At 36.8% G+C, this 18,445-nt stretch overlaps 1 protein-coding gene across 3 annotated transcripts; it reads left to right on the top strand.

Annotated features, from left to right (window-relative positions):
- The first annotated feature begins 224 nt into the window (after positions 1–224).
- Positions 225–13,901, top strand: LOC149817211 (uncharacterized). 3 transcript variants are annotated; one of them, XM_089986678.1, is made up of 4 exons: positions 225–391; positions 1,085–2,282; positions 9,763–9,837; positions 12,723–13,018. In XM_089986678.1, the coding sequence occupies exons 2-4, from the start codon at positions 1,389–1,391 to the stop codon at positions 12,837–12,839; spliced, it is 1,086 nt and encodes a 361-aa protein (XP_089842804.1). In that variant the 5' UTR covers positions 225–391; positions 1,085–1,388; the 3' UTR covers positions 12,840–13,018. The 3 variants fall into 3 exon arrangements, with proteins under 3 accessions (XP_089842804.1, XP_089842805.1, XP_089842806.1); XM_089986679.1 differs by having other exon boundaries at positions 253–391; positions 1,090–2,282; XM_089986680.1 differs by lacking the exon at positions 12,723–13,018 and adding an exon at positions 13,693–13,901 and having other exon boundaries at positions 254–391; positions 1,090–2,282.
- Positions 13,902–18,445: the final 4,544 nt, after the last annotated feature.

An 18,445-nucleotide genomic window follows, 5' to 3' on the forward strand; every position in this document is an offset into this window, starting at 1 on the left:
CCAGATGATTTGACATATATGGTAATGTAGTCATATAAAAATTTGTAGGAATTAGCCTTTCAAAAAAAAAAATTGTACAAATTACTATCTGAAAAGAATGCACAAATTACTCTTAAAACATTTATTAGTAGTCAGTAGTCTTCAACGATGATATTAGAGAGAGAAAAAAAGGTAATCTTGTCAACACATCGTTAGTGTTGGTAGTCACGCGGATGACATAATATTTGTGTTCGTGATAATGAGTGGCGACTTTATTGTCGAAAACGTTAACGTTCCCGTATTCGTGTGATCATGGGGAGCCCTATTTTCCTTCCTTTAGAACATGTACCCAACTCCCAAGCGTTTTGTGGTTACTCGTCAGTCGAATTTTGCTCCCATGAATGATTAACAGGTTGGTTTCCTCACCCCTTCCTTTCTTGGTTCATTTTCTCTCCTTGGATTGGTGGAAAGATGCGAGTCCTTATGTGGGTAAGGCGATGAGTTTCAATTGTTGGGTATCTTTTCTTTTTGTTTGTTTGGAAAGATTCGTGTGAGAGAGCTGAGATTTTTACGTTTTTTTGATGTGGGTATTTAACCAAAATGGTTTTTGAAGATGGTGGTGGTCACCGTTTGGGGTTCTGGGATGTGAACCGATGAGTTTTAAATTGTGGGTTTTCATTGTTCTTGGTTATTTTTCAGATTAGTGAGAGAAAACCGATGTTTACTTTCTTCATGTTTTGTTTGGTGTAGATGGGCAACTAGAATGATCGTGAAGGTTAGAGTGGCTATGTTCATGTTTATCATCTTAATCCTGTCTTTTTCTTCTTAAGTTATTTGGGTTTGTTTGGGTGTAATGGGTTTGTGCCAGAATTTGAACCATCTCTTTTGTGGAATTCAGTTTCTAAAGACTCTTGTTGCTTATTTCTGAAGCAAAATTGTTTTAAATAGATGATTGATGGGATTTGAGTTTCTAGCAAAGAACCAAGGAGTGTATTTACTGAATATTGTTGCAAAGAATCATTTGTTGCATTTTGTAAAAATCTAAATCTTAAGCCCATCCATTTTAATTTTTACTAGATCTCCTTACTGCGTCTCTTCATTCTAGTGCAGATACTGGTTGCCATGTAGAAGTGGTTTCCCTCCTGCATCAGACTAATTTCGAGTGATGGTCTGTGAGTTTCTTTGCTATATTGGATGCCTTGTATATCAGGCCTCTCTGTTGGAGATACCCACCTTTGGTATTTTAGGTCAAGAAGTTTGTTCCTTCTTTGTGAATCAGTTGTCCCATCTTGGTAGAATGCTAGAGCAACTCTAATATATTAAAGAACTGGAAAAATATTTAACAGTTTATGGTGAAAAATTCACAATTGAAATAACATAAATTCAAAGGTGAAATTAATCACATCATAATGGTAGTGCAAGATGACCATGTGCAGTGCAATGGAGCTCAGGATGATAAAACACCTTCAGTTTCTGAAGTTGAAAAGGATCTGACCACCTCCGCATCTTATGATGGTTCCGACAATGAAGGACTGTCGCAAATTTGCCGTGTTTGTCAATGTGCTGAGCCTGATAGAAGGGGGGATGCGGCATTGGTTTTCCTTGACATCATTCCCCCAGTAGACATTGATTCACAAAGTAGTAAGGAGAATAGTTTGGGCGACAAGGATGCCTTGAGGAATGCTCATGATAGTGTTCATGATCTTAAAGTCTGCGAAAAGGAGCCTGGTTTTATCAAGTTTGTGAGCCCCGAAGGTGAAGTGTTTATTTGTAGTGATGATTTAGAAGCAGGGACATATCACTATCAAGACGCACTGATCATTCTTGGATGTTCATGCAAGAATGATCTTGCCCTTGCACATTATGCTTGCGCCCTTAGGTGGTTCATCAGCCATGGATCCACTGTCTGTGAAATTTGTGGCAGTGTAGCAACAAAGATCAGGGCTGCAGACTTCCAGAAGGTCATGGACTCTTTGAAGGATTGCGAAACTTTAAGAGAAAGAACTGCTGCAGGAGAACCTACACCTGTACATGTACAGGCGATTCCAGGTGTAGATCCTGACGCTGTTGCTGCAATTCGAAGACAAAGGCTTACTGAGATCTCTTTGTGGTTTAATCCACAAAATCACTTCACTGCAACGTCACAAGGTGCTACTGATCAAGTTTCCATTGCACCTGCTGAGGATGCTACCCCCAATGAGAATCCTACTACCAAATGGGCTGTAGAAGGTACTGGGATACTCATAGCCACTGGATTGCTTACAGTTACTTTGGCATGGCTGATTGCACCTCGTGTTGGAAAGGTACACTTCTTTTTATGTGGTATTCAAATCAATGCCTGGTATGGATATCATAGCCCCTCTTTTTCATTCTATTGTCACATAAGTTTGCAGACATTTTGCTTATTCATTTGCTTTGTTGTCTTCTTTTTCATCTTTTAGTCTTTAAAGCTGAATTATCTTTTTTGGATGAGCTGGGTTAATAGTTCCTAGAATTAGATAAGTTACCAGATTTGGTGGCATGCTTATCTCAATAAAATCCCGAAGCAGAAAATACAGTTACACATCACCTATTCAAGAACTTGCTGAGATTTAAGTGTATAAAATGGAATTAGAATTCATGAGTACTTTATGTTGTTTCATGCAATGAATAAGAACATAATATATGTAGAAAATCCTGATTTTTTTCTTGTACAACATAGAGTAAATGATTCAGTAGATGGTAGCATATTATGATTCTTGGGCAACATAGAGTAAAATCTGTTAAAATGTAACATATATACAATAATAATATTATATTATATTATTATTATTATTATATTATATTATTATATATATTTTTCCTATTTTATTTTCATGTATTTTATATTATCTAGTTCATATAGAACTAGATAATATAGTTTGGTTAAGTTCCAACCGGAACTTAACCAAACAATCTAGTCGTTGGAACTAGTCCAACGACTAGAAGGGAGAGCTCCTTATGAGCTCTCCCTCTTGCTCTTGTATAAATAAGGGTGCAGCCCCTCTTGTAAAATATCTTCTCAAATGCTTTTTAAGCATTTGTCTACTTTAATAAAATAGCATTATTTATTTGTGGTTTTCAGCTGTTACCCTTTTATGGGCCTTGCTTAAAGTGTCTTGTAAACACTTCCTTTTGAGTGATCCAAGTGCATTCGTGGAAGATCACCATTTCATTACATGGTATCAGAGCCGTGGGATTACTAGATCTTGGAGAAAGGCCGCCTCGGTTTTTGTGTCGCTTGTGCAAAAGGTGTGTCATCACCTTGTTCTTACAAAGTGTTTCGCCACTTAGAGAGAGGTGTTTTATCACTTCATTATTGACTTCAAATCGCATCATTTGAAGGGTTTCAACATCTTGTATTGTATCTCTTTCCCTTCCTATTTTTTTGTTTTTGTTCTTTTCTTCTATCTTTCTCTTTTTGTTCCCTCTTGTAAACGATGGATGACAATGATAAAGTCACCATCATCCCCATGAAATTAAGCGATACAGATTATGTAACGTGGGCTTCAATCATGAAGCACCACATATGAGGTAAAGGCTTATGGGGGATCGTGGATGGTTCTGATTCGGAACCTGAACTATCCCTTACCAAGAAAGAGGGAGATAAGGTGGTCCCATTATCAGAAGAGGAGAAAATAAAGGCTTTAGCCTCCTATGAAAAAAAGTGAAAAGAGTGGAGAATGGGACATGCGAAAATAATGTCATGGCTTATCAATAGTGTAGACATTAAAAGTGCTCGTCTTGCCAAATTTGATCACGACGATAAGGCATGAGAATACCTTAAAAATATGTATTCCCTTGAAGATTTTGCACATGTGTGCAATCCTCAAGAGAAGGTTCGGATGATGACCCAAGGAGACAAATCAATTCGAGAATATTACAATGGGTTATCCGAACTTTGGGAAGAACTATCTCTTCTAGAGCCAAAATGGCACTGTATCGACGATATTGAGCTTCGCCAAAAACAACTCGATGCTGAACATTTCTATTAGTTTATAACTGGTTAAAGGCTAAAATTTGAATCCACCAAATCAGCCCTCCTTCACAGAGGAAAAGTTCCTTCTATTGTGGAAACTATTGAAGAATTAACAATGGAGGAAAATCGTCTCCGAAATTTTTTCTCTAAAGCTGATGATGATTCTGTCCTAGCAGTATCTAGGCCTGTGAATCATACTCGCACTTATAGGCCACCCCAATTTGGGAGGCAAAATGACTAGTTTGACAAAAGAAAAGTGATTTGTCATCACTGTCATGAACCAGGACACTATAGGCCCCAATGTCCAAAGTTAAAAAGGAGACATGAAAAGAATGTTGCATCAGTTGAAGCCGAGCCAAAAGATCAAGATGCACCTGTTTCCATGACTCAATTAATGGAGATCCTTCAACCCCTTCTCCAAAGGGTATCCTCTTCCGCTGAAGCCTCAACTGGAGCAACAGTCGCATCTGTATTCGGTCTAGGTAACTTTACTTGGCTCTTAGATTCTGGCGCCTCATTTCATATGACCCCAAATTACAAATGTTTATCTGAATGTCTTAAAAATAACTCAAATATTTCAAAAGTCTTTACATCAGATGGAACATCTCTCGATATAAAAGGAGTTGGATGTTTTGAAAAACCCAAAACTTTTTGTATTCCAAAAGTTAGATATATCCCAAAACTGAATTTAAACCTTTTATTTGTTCCTCAAATCTCTGATTATGGATGTAATATATCCTTCTCTTCTGATGGTTGCTGGATATAGGATCGTCAATCAGGGAAGCTGATTGGGAAAGGCCATAGAGAAGAAGGGCTATATTACATGGACCTTTTGGAACTACCAAAGAATGCATTTTGTTTAAATGTTCAAAAATTGGAAATAGACTTATGGCACAAAAGACTTGGCCATCCTCATATGTCTAAAATTCAATACTTCCCAAGTTTGGGAAAATTTTGTAAATCTGAAAATTTTGCTTGTAAAGACTGCATTCTTAGAAAAATGAAAATATTACCGTTTTCTAGTAGAACCTTTGTTTCTACAAAACCTCTTGAGCTAATACATTCGGATGTTTGGGGACGCGCACCAGTTATTTCTAAAGGCGGTTATGCATATTATGTCATCTTTGTTGATGATTTTTCTAGACATACCTGGATTTATTTTCTTAAATATAAATCTAAAGTCTTTGCTCACTTTCAAATCTTTCATAAAATGGTCACAAACAAATTTCAAAATAATATTTTCATCTTTCGCACCGATTCAGGGGGAGAATTTATGTCTGGAGAATTTCAAAACTATCTTAATTCATATGGCATTATTCATCAACGATCTTGCCCAAACACCCCTCAACAAAATGGTCTTGCGGAACGCAAACATCGCCACATTATGGAAACTACTCGACTTTGCTAATAGCAAGTCAAGTGCCAAAAGGGTTTTGTGCTGAAGCAGCTTTAACGACCACTTATCTCATCAACAAAATGTCATCTTCTTCTTTAGAAAATATATCTCCAATTCAAAAACTCTATGAGTTAGCTCCGGACTACTCTAGATTAAGAGTGTTTGGTTGCAAATGTTTTGGATTTACAAACAAGAACGATAAATTCTCCCCTCGGGCAATCCCATGTGCCTTTTTAGGATATGCTGAAAATAAAAAAGGGTACAGATGCTATGATCTTCAAAATGGTAAATTATATGTGTCAAGAAACGTGGTTTTTCTTAAAAAAGAAAATTTTTTTGAAAGTGAAAAATCCAAAGATATTACTGAATATTCTTTTTTAATTGATTTAACTTCAAAATCCAACGAAGAGGTTTTTGAATATAACGTTGACAATGATCAAAGTCCTACTATCTCTGAAAATGATAGTGAAGACCAAACCAATAGGGATGTTGGTTTACAGTATTCAAGATGAAGAATTGGAGAGCAACGCCCTTCATGTGCGTTAGAAAGATTCTCCGAAGCTCCTCCTCGCAGGACTTCTAGAATTGCTAGACCTCCCAAAAAAATCGTCTCTTATGAATCTTTTTCACCCTCATATAGGGCTGCCCTTGCATTAATTCAATCATATACTGAACCTTCCTCATACTTTGAAGCAAAAAATCATGGAGAATGGATTGAAGCTATGAAAATTGAATTAGATGCATTAGAGAAGGCCAACACTTGGTCCATTCAAGACTTGTCACTTGGAAAGAAACCTATAGGCTGTAGATGGGTATACAAAGTCAAAACCAAAAGTAATGGGACCCTAGAAAGATATAAAACCCGACTTGTGGCCAAAGGCTATGCTCAAGAGTATGACATTGACTACGAAGAAACCTTTGCTCCTGTGGCTCGAATGACCACTGTTCGAACTTTAATTGCTTTAGTTTTTATCAAAAAATGGCCTATATTTTAAATAGACGTCAAAAATGTCTTTTTAAATGGGAGTCTTATTGAAGAAGTATACATAGAAGCTCCGCCTGGTATCAGTCTTCCTAAGGGTAAAATTCTTCGTCTTGAGAAAGCCCTTTATGGCCTTAAGCCGGCACCAAAAGCCTGGTATAACAGATTTAGTCATGTTATGACTGATATTTGATTTCATTCTTGTTTGACTGACACTGTCTTGTTTATTAAGCAATTTGATGCAGGTATCATCATTCTTCTTCTTTATGTGGATGATATGATTATCACCGGAGGTGACAAACAGGGAGTAGCCAATATCAAAATTCTTCTTAAAACTCATTTTGAAATGTCTGACCTAGGACTTTTACGATATTTCCTAGGCATAAAAGTTGCTTATTCCCCTCGTGGGTACTTAATATCTCAATCTAAATTCGCTTTTGATTGTTTGCATGTCTGACATTATCGATGATAAGAAAGTTGACACTCCAGAAGTAGTAAATGTTAAAATGAAAATTGATGATGGAGAACGACTAGAAGATCCCACTTCGTTTAGATAACTTGTTGGAGCACTTTCGTACCTTTCTATCACTCGACCAAACATTGCACATGTTGTTCACAAAGCTAGCCTGTTTCAGCATGCTCCCACTTCCATTCACATGAGAGCAGTTTTACGCATTATTAGATATTTAAAGAGTTTTCTCTCACGCAGACTCTTCTTGTCTGCATCGTCATCTTTAGATTTAATTGCTTATACTGATGCTGACTTGGGGGGTGATCCTAATAATACACTCAACCACTGGTTTCTGTGTGTTTTTAGGTGAATCTCTAATATCGTGGAGGTGCAAAAAGCAGTAGAAAGTTTCTCTTTCCTCCGCTGAAGCTGAATATAGAGCCATGACAACCACCACAATGGAAGTTTGGCTTAGGCGATTGCTCGCTGATATGGGAGCTGAAGCAATACAAGCCTTACAAATGTGTTGTGACAACAAGAGTGCAATCTATATCGTAAGCAACTGAACTTTCCATGAACGCACCAAACACATTGAGATGGATTGTCACTACGTCAGAAAGGAATACTTGCATGGCACCATTGATCTGCCATATGTTACATCAGAATACCAATTAGCAAATTTCTTCACCAAACCTCTCGCAGCTCCTCGATTTCACTTCCTTTTAGACAAACTTTTGGTCATTGTACCGTAATTTTGAGGGGGAGTGTTAAAATGTAACATATATATAATAATAATATTATATATATTTTTTCTATTTTATTTTATTTTAATGTATTTTATATTATCTAGTTCATAGAGAACTAGATAATATAGTTTGGTTAAGTTCCAACTGGAACTTAACCAAACGATCTAGTCGTTGGACTAGTTCCAACGGCTAGATTTCTAGCCATTGGACTAGTCCAACAACTAGAAGGGTGAGCTCTCCCTCTTGCTCTTGTATAAATAAGGGTGCAGCCCCTCTTGTAAAATATCTTCTCAAATGCTTTTTAAGCATTTGTCTACTTCAATAAAATAGCATTATTTATTTGTGGTTTTCCGCTTTTACCCTTTATGAGCCTTGCTTAAAGTGTCTTGTAAACACTTCCTTTTGAGTGATCCGAGTGCATTCGTGGAAGATCACCATTTCATTACAAAATCCTGATCTTTTGCTTGTACAATGTACAGTAATTGGGTTCAGAAAATACTCTTTATTCTTTCTCCTTTCTTAATTTTTCTTGTTTTGCCACCAATTTTTTCATCACTGTTCCATTTGCTTCTGCAACACAAGGAACACCTATGTAACACGGACTCTTCTAACAGGGCACCGCACTTGCGTCACACCCGCACCCATGTGGGTGCGACACTTGGACATGGCTTCCTTTGTGTCAGGTGAAGTCAACCACATTGAGGTTCATTTCTGTCCAAAAGTAGATTCAGTTAACCCTAACTAAGTCCAATTATATATATATATATACCCTACCCGCACCCTCGCACCCAAGTTTTTTTAAAGTGATGCATTGCCGCACCCACACCCGCACCTATGTGACATAGAGGAACACTAATGTGATCAATGGCAAAGTCTTTGATTCTACATGTTATTTCTTAGAAGAACAGTTTCTTGAGTTCTCTTACTTGAGATCATCACCTTTTTATCGCTTTTTCCTATCAACTATCACAAGCCACTAACTACTGATAACCTCCAAGCTTGAGGGAGACATGGAGGGCAACAACTTGGGCTAACTCCTAAGTGTATGTGGGCCTACAACCAGCCCAATACTAGCTGAGTTGGGTGTACAAGGGCAGGATGGTACTTCAAATCTAATGCTTGTGCAACTTGTGAGTTGAGCTGGCATGACAGGCTGCAGTGGTTCTTGATGGAGGACCATTGGAATATTTTCCAATGAAGTGATTTATGGAATTTTTGCCCGAGGCAGGGTTCAAAAGAAAGCTTCAAAAGCTTAGGTCGGTTGGGACCTTGAGTAGTGCGTTCTACCAGCTTTTCAAGTGTGCAGACCTTCAGAGATTCTTTGTTGCAAACTCATATTAGAACCTTAGTCTGAGCTCCATGGGAAAGACACAGAGGAAATAAGTCAAATGTTTCCTCATTTGAAAGTGGTGGGTATCATTAACCTGGTCACCAGAGACACCATGGCACTTGATAATACAGTTAAACCTGTGTCAGACATATTCAACACCATGTTCTAACTCTATCCATTCCTTTTCATGATCTTGATCATTTATTTTGTATTTATCATATTTCAATTCTCAATTTAGATTTATTATCTACTATTTTTAACTATAGCAATTCAGAATTGTCGTTCGAGAGTTTGAACTTAAGTTGATATTGATGCTTTATTGCTTAGATTTATTTATTGATATGTGCAGGTAGAACAACTTTATGTTTGTTCAATCCTTTCTCTACAACTTTCTTCTTTTGTTGAGAGGCTCCACAATGTATTTTGCTGTTTATGCCTGAGATATGTTATAAAAATAGCAATTGGAAATCATAGCAACTCAATTTTTTATTTAATTTGTAGCATTCAGATCGAAGGAGTATTTTACTGCATGTCACATAGTTTCTAACAATAACTCAGAAACTTTGTACCGAGGGTTTAACTTATTAATGGATTACACTTATTGTGATTGACAGTTTGTTACCAACAGGGCCTGTCATTGCTTTTAAAGTTTAACATTTTTGTAATTCAACCATTTCAGGTTCCTTGTTTGCCTTTTCAGATCCTTGAATGATGATTATTGTTCTTTTATAAGCACATCTCTTAATGCTATGCGTTATTCCTCGGCTAAGAAGGAAATAATCAGTGTTAAAAGAATGTGTTGTTTCATTTAAGGATTATTGTTTGTATTTTTTTATTAATATCCGTTTCTCTGATGCGTTGTTAACAACATTGTTGGACAGAAAACTGCTAAAAGTGGTCTCCACATTCTTCTTGGAGGGCTTTGTGCTTTGACAGTAGTGGTGTTCCTTCGATTTGTGAGTAGAAAAGGATGCTTCCCATTTATTTTTGACAGATTTCATGCTTGATCAACTGGTAGTTTATGTTGCCTTTCTATATTTGAACATGTGCATGTGTCTGTATTTGTGTACAATGTACATATGCATGGATATATGAGTACACATGCTTGTGATTGCATTAGGGATGCATATTTGCAAATAAACAATACTAGAGCTCTGTAGGAAGGACAGTAGGTAATGCACTATCAGTTTCCTTTTTTTTTTACAATTGAATTCCTATTTGCTAATATGCCACAAAAGTATATTATATCATGTGTGAAAATTTGGACAAGAAATTCAAAAACATTTTATATAAATGTCAGGGTCATCATCATCGTGTGTTATTCCAGCTACAGGGGAATGGTTTTGTGAACTTTATTTTTCCTTTATTTCAGTCACTCTAATTTGCACAAGAAATTAAAAAACAAATTATATAAATGTCAGGGTCAGCATCATCATGCATTATTCTAGCTACTGGGTAATGGTTTTGTCAACTTTATTTCTCCTTTATTTCAGTCACTCTATGTGATATATGGCATTCTGACTGCAATCTTTATTTCACCTCATTAGCCAAAATAATGTATCACTCCTTAATGGTGGTGCCCTTACAAAAATAATGTTCTGTCCTTGCAATTTTGGTTCACCTTATTATCCAGTATAGTTGCTCACTGATGGTGCTGCTCTTAAAAAAAATGTTTCCGATTATTTTTGGTTGGTACCTTTCATGGATGATAATCTAATTTTGCAGCGAATTTATTGTAATGAAATGAGGATCTTCCACGAAAGCACAAATGCTTGTAATAGGTGTCTTATTGAAGACATTACAATCATAACCCACAAAAGGGTATAAATGGAAGAACACAAAAGATAAAAGTAATAAACTTTGTTTCATTCATATGAAATGCATGAAAACATGCTTACAATTGAGAAGGGGATCACCCCTTATTTATACACAAAGCAAAATGGAGAAAGAGGAGCTCAAGGATCTCCATAGTCGTTGGATCTCCATAGCCGTTGGACTAGCTCCAACGACTACTTTGACTAGTCAAGATCTAGTTGGATCTTGACTAGTTAAAGGTCTAGTTCAATTTGAAGTAGACAAAAATAAAAATATAAAAAGGGAAAATAAAAAAAAGAAAAAGAAATTAAATTAAATAAAATAATAAATAAATATAGAATATTATATTATATATAGTTACACTTTTTAACATTTATATCATGTTCATGTGTCTATATGCACGTCTATGTGCAACTGCATGTTCATATATGTGTGTGTCCACGCATGCCTATGATTGCGTTTAACAACAATGATAATAGACAAACTCCTGACTTTGAACTGGATCAACCGATTTGACGTGTGGGTGTCACATGGACATAAATATGGGACACAAAAACACTTAATTAAAAGTAGGATGGCAAGGCATGCTTTCATATTGGATTATCCAATAATATATTAAGGTTTAAGAAAGCAAGTTCTTATACATGGCTGTAAATTGCAATATCAATAGTCTAGGTGATTAAGAAAAAAAAATGGACCATTTTAATCAAAGGTCACAGAAGAAAACTAACAATTAACAACAATAGTACAACTCCAGGTCATAAGGGAAATGAATGGTCACTGACATCTAAGTTGACCATGTTTGATTTGTTTGATCATCTGTGGAGTCGTGTTGTTTCTAGGTGTTGATGTTTGGACAAGTCATGTTAATACCAGCACACAGAGCTAGGTCGCTTTAACCCTGAGCATAGTGTAGATGAACAGATTCATGGTGTAACATTTTTTTCTCTCTCCTTTTTGTGTTTAAAATAATTTAGTATGTATAAAATATATTAGCACAAAGCAAATCGATAAAAAAATTCTGGCACACTTTTGTTGGCCCTATGTTGAATTAGGCTTGGCCTGGCATCTATCCTGGTTCAAGATTTGACCGTGGGGGGAGGTGGGGGAGGGGGTGTTGGTGTAGCTTCAAGGGATGCCATGTTGCGATAATCTTGGGATGTCTTACCACCCTTCTGCCATTTAGTACAGTGGTTTTGAGTCCATAGCATAGGGTGTTCTAGCATAGCATTTTAAGTTTGTGGGTCGATCTCCTAAAACCTTCTCCAATCATCTTACCTCTGCCTGTCCTCTGTATCTTTGCTTGTTGCCCACCAACCGGATTGTTCCAGTGTTTCCTTCTTGCATAAGGCAATCTTTTGTAATATCTTGTTATTTATTTTTGGAAATTTAGGTTCTCTCTCTCTCTCTCTCTCTCTCTCTCTCTCTCTCTCTCTCTCTCTCTCTCGTGCACAGTTGCCACCATCTCTGATGTTTTGAACACATCTTGACATTGTTGCTAGACATTGACAAAACAATGATAGGGATACTTTTGTTGCAACATTTTTTAAAATATCATCATTTTGCATCATCTTGGAATATTAGAATAGTTGTCCCAATAAGGAAATACATGTTCAGATTTTCCTAATTTGTGCAACAAACGATTCTTTATTCTTTTGCCATATCCTTACCTCTTTCATGCACGGCAGTGTTGTGGCTTGCGACAAATGTATCATAGTGGAATTATAGTAAAGCACCTGCTAGTTAATATGAAGGCCCCAACAATTGTGAAGCTAATAAAACACGTGTTATCAACTTTGATGGGTGAATAGCACCATTTTCTTTGTTGTCCTAGATGCCTGCTGAATTTCCAATTACCCATTTTCTTAGTGTTTTTAGGTTGAAGTCTATCCTTGATGTCAGTCTCATCGCCTTTTGCTGCTGGTTTGTATTTAATGATTCCTTCTTTCTGTTCAACTCTCTAATTTGGCAGGCTTTAGGAAGTGCCATTTCCGTTTTTGATCTCAAGACCTTCTTGAACTTGCAGGTAGTGTTACCAAGAATCAAGTATGGACCAGCACGTTACTGGGCAATCTTGTTTGTATTCTGGTTTCTTGTTTTTGGTGTCTGGGCCTCTCGAGCTCGTGCCTCACACTCTACATAAAGATGCCATTGTAACATCAGTTCTCATGGACCTAGGAGAATCCTTCTTAGATCATTGGTTCATTTTGGTGCATAATGTTTGTGCAACTCCTGTGTGACAGACTTCTAGCTTTGTTCTTTGTATTTTCGAGGAATGCAAGATTATTGCTTAAATACAAGACCTTCCCATGTTTCTCGTCATCAATAAGCCTCTCTCTTTGCGTGATATAATTTGTTTTTCCTGGAAAATGTTTTAGCTGATTAAGACATGCATGTTTACTAGCATTTAGTGTTTAAACCATAGTCACAGATGTAGATGATATTTTGAAAATATAGCGATAATGTAGCTGTAAATTCATAAAATGATATTAAAGAAAAAGTAAAAAAAATTTATGTCACAATATTATCGCGACAATATCACGATATTATGAGTTATCTTTTGCTTTTTTCTTATTTCTACTACTATATTTTTAAAAATATTAAGCACCGAGTTTTTCCCGAGATTTATCAACTAAACCTATATTATTGTGAGAAATTACCTTGCCGAGATATAGCTGAGACCGATATTTGTGGCTAATGCATGGGACTTCGCTAAATGCTGTGTTCTTTTCTGGTCATACTTTCTATCTTTTATATGCAGCTCATCCAAACAGAAACCATAATCCCTGATCAGTGGCAAACGCCCTCATGTAGTTTTGTCTATCAAATCATGATATTGTTTCACATGCATGCATTTAAGAACTTATCAAGGATGTTGTTGATACTCTGTATTTGAAAATCACGAAGGAGGTTATTGCTATGTTTGAAAATCATGGAGGGGGTTAAGTGCTATGAATGATTGACTCTGTAATAACTGTTTGTTCATGCTCACACAGGCATGTGCCACGGCAAGGAGAGTCTTATGGTCCAACCCTAATCGTTAGTATGGATGTAGTCCATTTTGGAATGAGCAGTTGAGATTTTTCGAGAAATAGACAACCAGTTGTCATGTTGCAAGGCAGTGTTGCACTGATTTCAGGTGTTTTTGGTTTCTTTTAATGTAAATTAAGTATAACGAAGAGCAACAGTAAAAAAAACGGAAAAAGTGGAGTAAAAACTTCAGTATGTGACTCTTTACGCCTTCAGTTGTGGACCTGAGTGCTTTGTTTTATCACTAAGCTCTGTCCTTTTAGATGAGCAAAAGTAATAGATATTTTATTGGACACCCGTGCTAAATGAAACGTGCTAAATGGGGCTTGGTCTTTTTGTTGTTGTTTTTTGCAGTTTTGACCCTATAAATGTGTTGGGCATGGTCAATTTACTAAGAACCTTCACATGGATCATGTGTTTTCGATGAAAAAAATGATATTTGGATCCTAGAAATTTTACAAAGATTTTGGACCGTTGATTTTTTGAACATTATAAAAACCCACCCATTTGTCGGAATCGAATACTTCAAAAGCTGATCCCTATAAAATCAAGTACATAGATCACATCTGTATGGTTAAAATTTAAAAATAAAATGAAAAAGCCTGAAACACTCATTTAGCATATTTTATTTTTTTTTATATATATATATATATATATATATATATATATATATATATATATATATATATATATATATATATATATATATATATGGCCACTATGTGAACAAGGCATTTCTGACATTTTTTATTTCAGATCCGACCAGGTAGATGTGTACAACATGGTGAACTTGCTAGGAATCTCTATTGGATTGTGTATTTTCGATGAAAAATTATGATTCTTAGATGCATCTCATAGAAACTTTTGAACTACCTGTGAACCACTATTTTTATGGGGTTTTAGCTCGAATATGAGAACTGAAAGATGAGAACCACGATGTGATTGCACACTTTCAATCTGCCGCTGCACCTGATCGCCTCTGTCCTTTTTTTGGCCCCACCATTGACAGCTCTATCCCCAAGATGGAGGGTGATCAGCTGCAGTGGCACACTAAAAGTGTGCACCTGATATTTTTTTGCAATTTTCATGAGTTTTTTATCTTTTTCTATTCAATCAAACTGTACGGTTGTGATTTGCATGCTGGTTTTATAGGGTAGCTTTTGAATCATTCAGCATAAGCAAGATTTTTAAGACTTTAAAATTAACATCAGAATCTTAAAAAATATTCAAACATCTAAAAATTGTATTTTTTTCATAAAAAATACATGATTCAACAGTTGATTCTTAGCAAATTCACCATATTTAACACGTTTGCATTGTAGGATTTGCAAAAAAAAGTCTTGGAAATGCCCAGTCCACAAGGTAGTTCTCATATTTCCAATTCTCTTACTCTAGTGGCTATATATATATAGAGAGAGAGAGAATGAAAACGTACCCACTAAAATACATGCCAAACTTACCCAATGAAAAAAAAATGGTGTTTTTTTTTCAAAATTCTGATTGAGCATGATTGATTTACTAAAAATCAACACTTGGATCATGAATTTTGATAGAAAAAATGGTATTTGGAGCCCCAAAATTTTATGAAAATTGTACACCATTGATTTTTAAAACTTATAAAAGCATAGATCACATCTGTTAGGTTGGAATTTTGAAAAAAATACCAAAAATCCAATAAAACGTGTGGTTAGTAGATTTGACATATTTTTTAGTGGGTATGTTTTCATTCCTCTCTCTCTCTCTATATATATAGAGGAGATGAGGATGGTCCTCTTACTAAATGGTCTACCCACTTGTTTTCACTTAAAATTAGGGTTGTTAACAGGTCGGGTTTGGTTTGGACCCAGGTGGAACCAGACCTTCGGGTATGGTATCGGGTCTGAACCTAGGTCTAATCAGACCGACATAAGAGAAACCATATCCTAACCTGATAAGAACGACATGAACAAGACCCGGGTCATACTTGGTAAAATAATATTTTTTATCATTTTTACATTGAAAAATTGTGGGTCTTAATCGAAACTTGGGTCGGGACCGGATCTGGTATAAAATTTAACAAACTATACCCAACTCTATGTATTAATCGGACCTTCAAGTCCAGACTCTAGCCTTAATCCGATCTTCTTATTTATGACCATACTCGGACCCTATAGGGTTTGGTACGGGTCTGGTCTAGGTAAACCAGACCATAAACACCCCTACTAAAAATCATACCTAGAGATGTTTTTCATCAAATCTGATGTACGGATGTGATCTCCATGGTTGAAAACTTATGAATAAACTTTTGGGTCACATTTTTTTATGTATAAATAGGATTTTATAATAATTTTAAAATCAATGGTTCTTAAATTTATGAATTTTTTTACATTAAAATTTTTTCGTCTACATATAAAAAAAAATTAGTCCAAGGTTTTGTTTATGGTCAAATTTACCTTTTTTTTAGAGTAAGAGAAAGTTTATCAAGACAGTAAAGATTCAACAGGTTTGACGTAGAGAATTCGTCTTTTTTTTTTTTCTTTCAATCTTATTGACGAAGAGAATTCGTTTTTTTTTTTTTCCTTTCAATCTTGTTGACGACGAGAATTCGTCAAAGCTGCATAAAAAGCATTACAGAAGCTTAAGCAGCATTACGTTATTTTCGTTTCACCTCTCTCTCTCCTGTGCCGCGGTGGCCGACGGAGGAGGGAGGCGAGACCGTCGAAGGGGGGAGGCAGCCGACAGACGAGGGAGGCGCGCCCGACGATGCGACTGTGTGTGTGTGGCTTCCAGCAGAAGCTAGGGTTGGGGTTTCATTCATGGACGTGAGGGAGAGAGACCGGATCCTCTCCTTCTTGATCCTCACCGACGAGAGCGTCGACGATAACGCAGGGCTCCTCTTCCAATCAGAATCGGAAGGGCAGAGGTTCCAAGCAGAAGATGGCCGAAGGAGGAGGAGCTTCCATAGAATCGGCCAATGATCGATCCGGTTTTGCCGATTGCGAGATTCTCGAGGTAAGAGATGCGTCGGATCGAGCCGGAAACTTTGGGGTTACCGTCGAGGAAAGCTCGTTGTGCCCTAGAATTGGGCCTGATGTGGATGGATCGTTGGTCAATGAGCTTAGGCCTCTCATCTCCGATTACAATGGGAGTGCCCTGACGGTATGGGTGGAGCCTAGCTTCGAGAATTCGTCGATCACACCTATTTCTTTGGTGAAATTAAGGCAGTGAGCATTGAATGGAGGTAATTCAGATAAAGATTTTTGGGGGGAGGCGGACGGCGAAGGGTGGAGACGCGCCCGAATTCTCGGCTGGCGGCATGCTCAAAGCTCTACCTCCTGGTGGCGTACAAGCTGGCGAGGGACCACCGGTCATCAGCGAAGCAGTGTTCTGCGACTCGCAGTTCATGGCTCGATGAGATCCTAGTGTCTGTCCTAGTTGTCCGCACATTGTCATCAAACAACGGACATTTAAAACACAACATTGAGTCAAAGATTATCTTTGGACATGGTACAATTGTTACAAAATGAGCAAAACTACTGTTTTGTTCTGACTTTTTTGTTCATTTCATCCAATCCTAAACAAGCCATCAAACATACCTTAAATGACCAATACGGGTTCCGCTTGTTTGACAGGAGCAGCTATTGGACGGCACCTTGTGTTGGGACATTGCAGGTTCAAAACCTAATGGTATAATTGCATGACCGGTAGGGTTTGCCTAACCTCAGCTTACCTTTGGAGAAAAAAAAGGCCCATAGGCCAGTTTCTGACCAAATAGCTTTGTCACTATCAACGGTCGTTTGGCCAAGGGTGAACAGGCCGATACCGATACTCAAGTGAATCATTTTGAAGCAGCTAAAAAATAATTAAAAAAATATTACCGTCCATCGTAACGTGACACATGTTAAAACCATTACAATAATATTAAAATCATATTAAAAACAGTTTAAGTGTTTTTTTTGACATTTATTAAAAAATAGCCTATTCAAAGGTGAAGGACCGATTTTCTGCAGATACCCACCGATACTGACAACATTGGCCATTACAGTAGACACCAAGGTTGTTAAATGCGTTGAGGGGAGGCGTTGAAGCCTAAGCTTCATGATCAAAATAAAAAAATATATAATATTAATAAAATAATAAAAAAATCAAATAAAAACTAATAATAAATGACAGTATAAAATAAATAATATTTATGATTTAAAAACACATTTATGATTTAAAAAAATAATAATATATCCAAAAAGAACGTACAGACTAGAAGATCCATTTACACTGCTAGACGATGGAGAGGGGGAGTGTGGTTGTTTGGCACAAGGGATGAGAATGATGAATGATGTTGAGTTACAATGCGCCTTGTTGAGGGCAATAACTGATCAAATATCAAAATGCATGTGGTGCAGTTAGGGAATTGTAGCACAATATGCTTTAAAAATAAAAACAAAGGTCTATGGCCACGTCCCTAATCCATAGTCTATGTCTTACGGACACCCCCATTTTGGCTGACACGATCAGACGTTAACATATTATTTTAATATAATTTAACAACTTAATCATGTTTAATTTTTTTAACAATAATTAAATAAAATATCTTTCTAAAGAGACCATTAGAATGCCTTTCGAAAGTTGGTTAGAGATAAAGAGGTCATATCAGAGAGCTCTCCGGCCATACCCCCTCCTCCAACTGGAGCGCCGACCTCACCACCACCGATTTGAGCAACCAAGATGACTCAAGAGCAACCT

The sequence above is a fragment of the Nuphar pumila genome, chromosome 14, assembly GCF_984573655.1.
Source record: "Nuphar pumila chromosome 14, dmNupPumi1.hap1.1, whole genome shotgun sequence".
Classification (NCBI taxonomy): domain Eukaryota; kingdom Viridiplantae; phylum Streptophyta; class Magnoliopsida; order Nymphaeales; family Nymphaeaceae; genus Nuphar; species Nuphar pumila.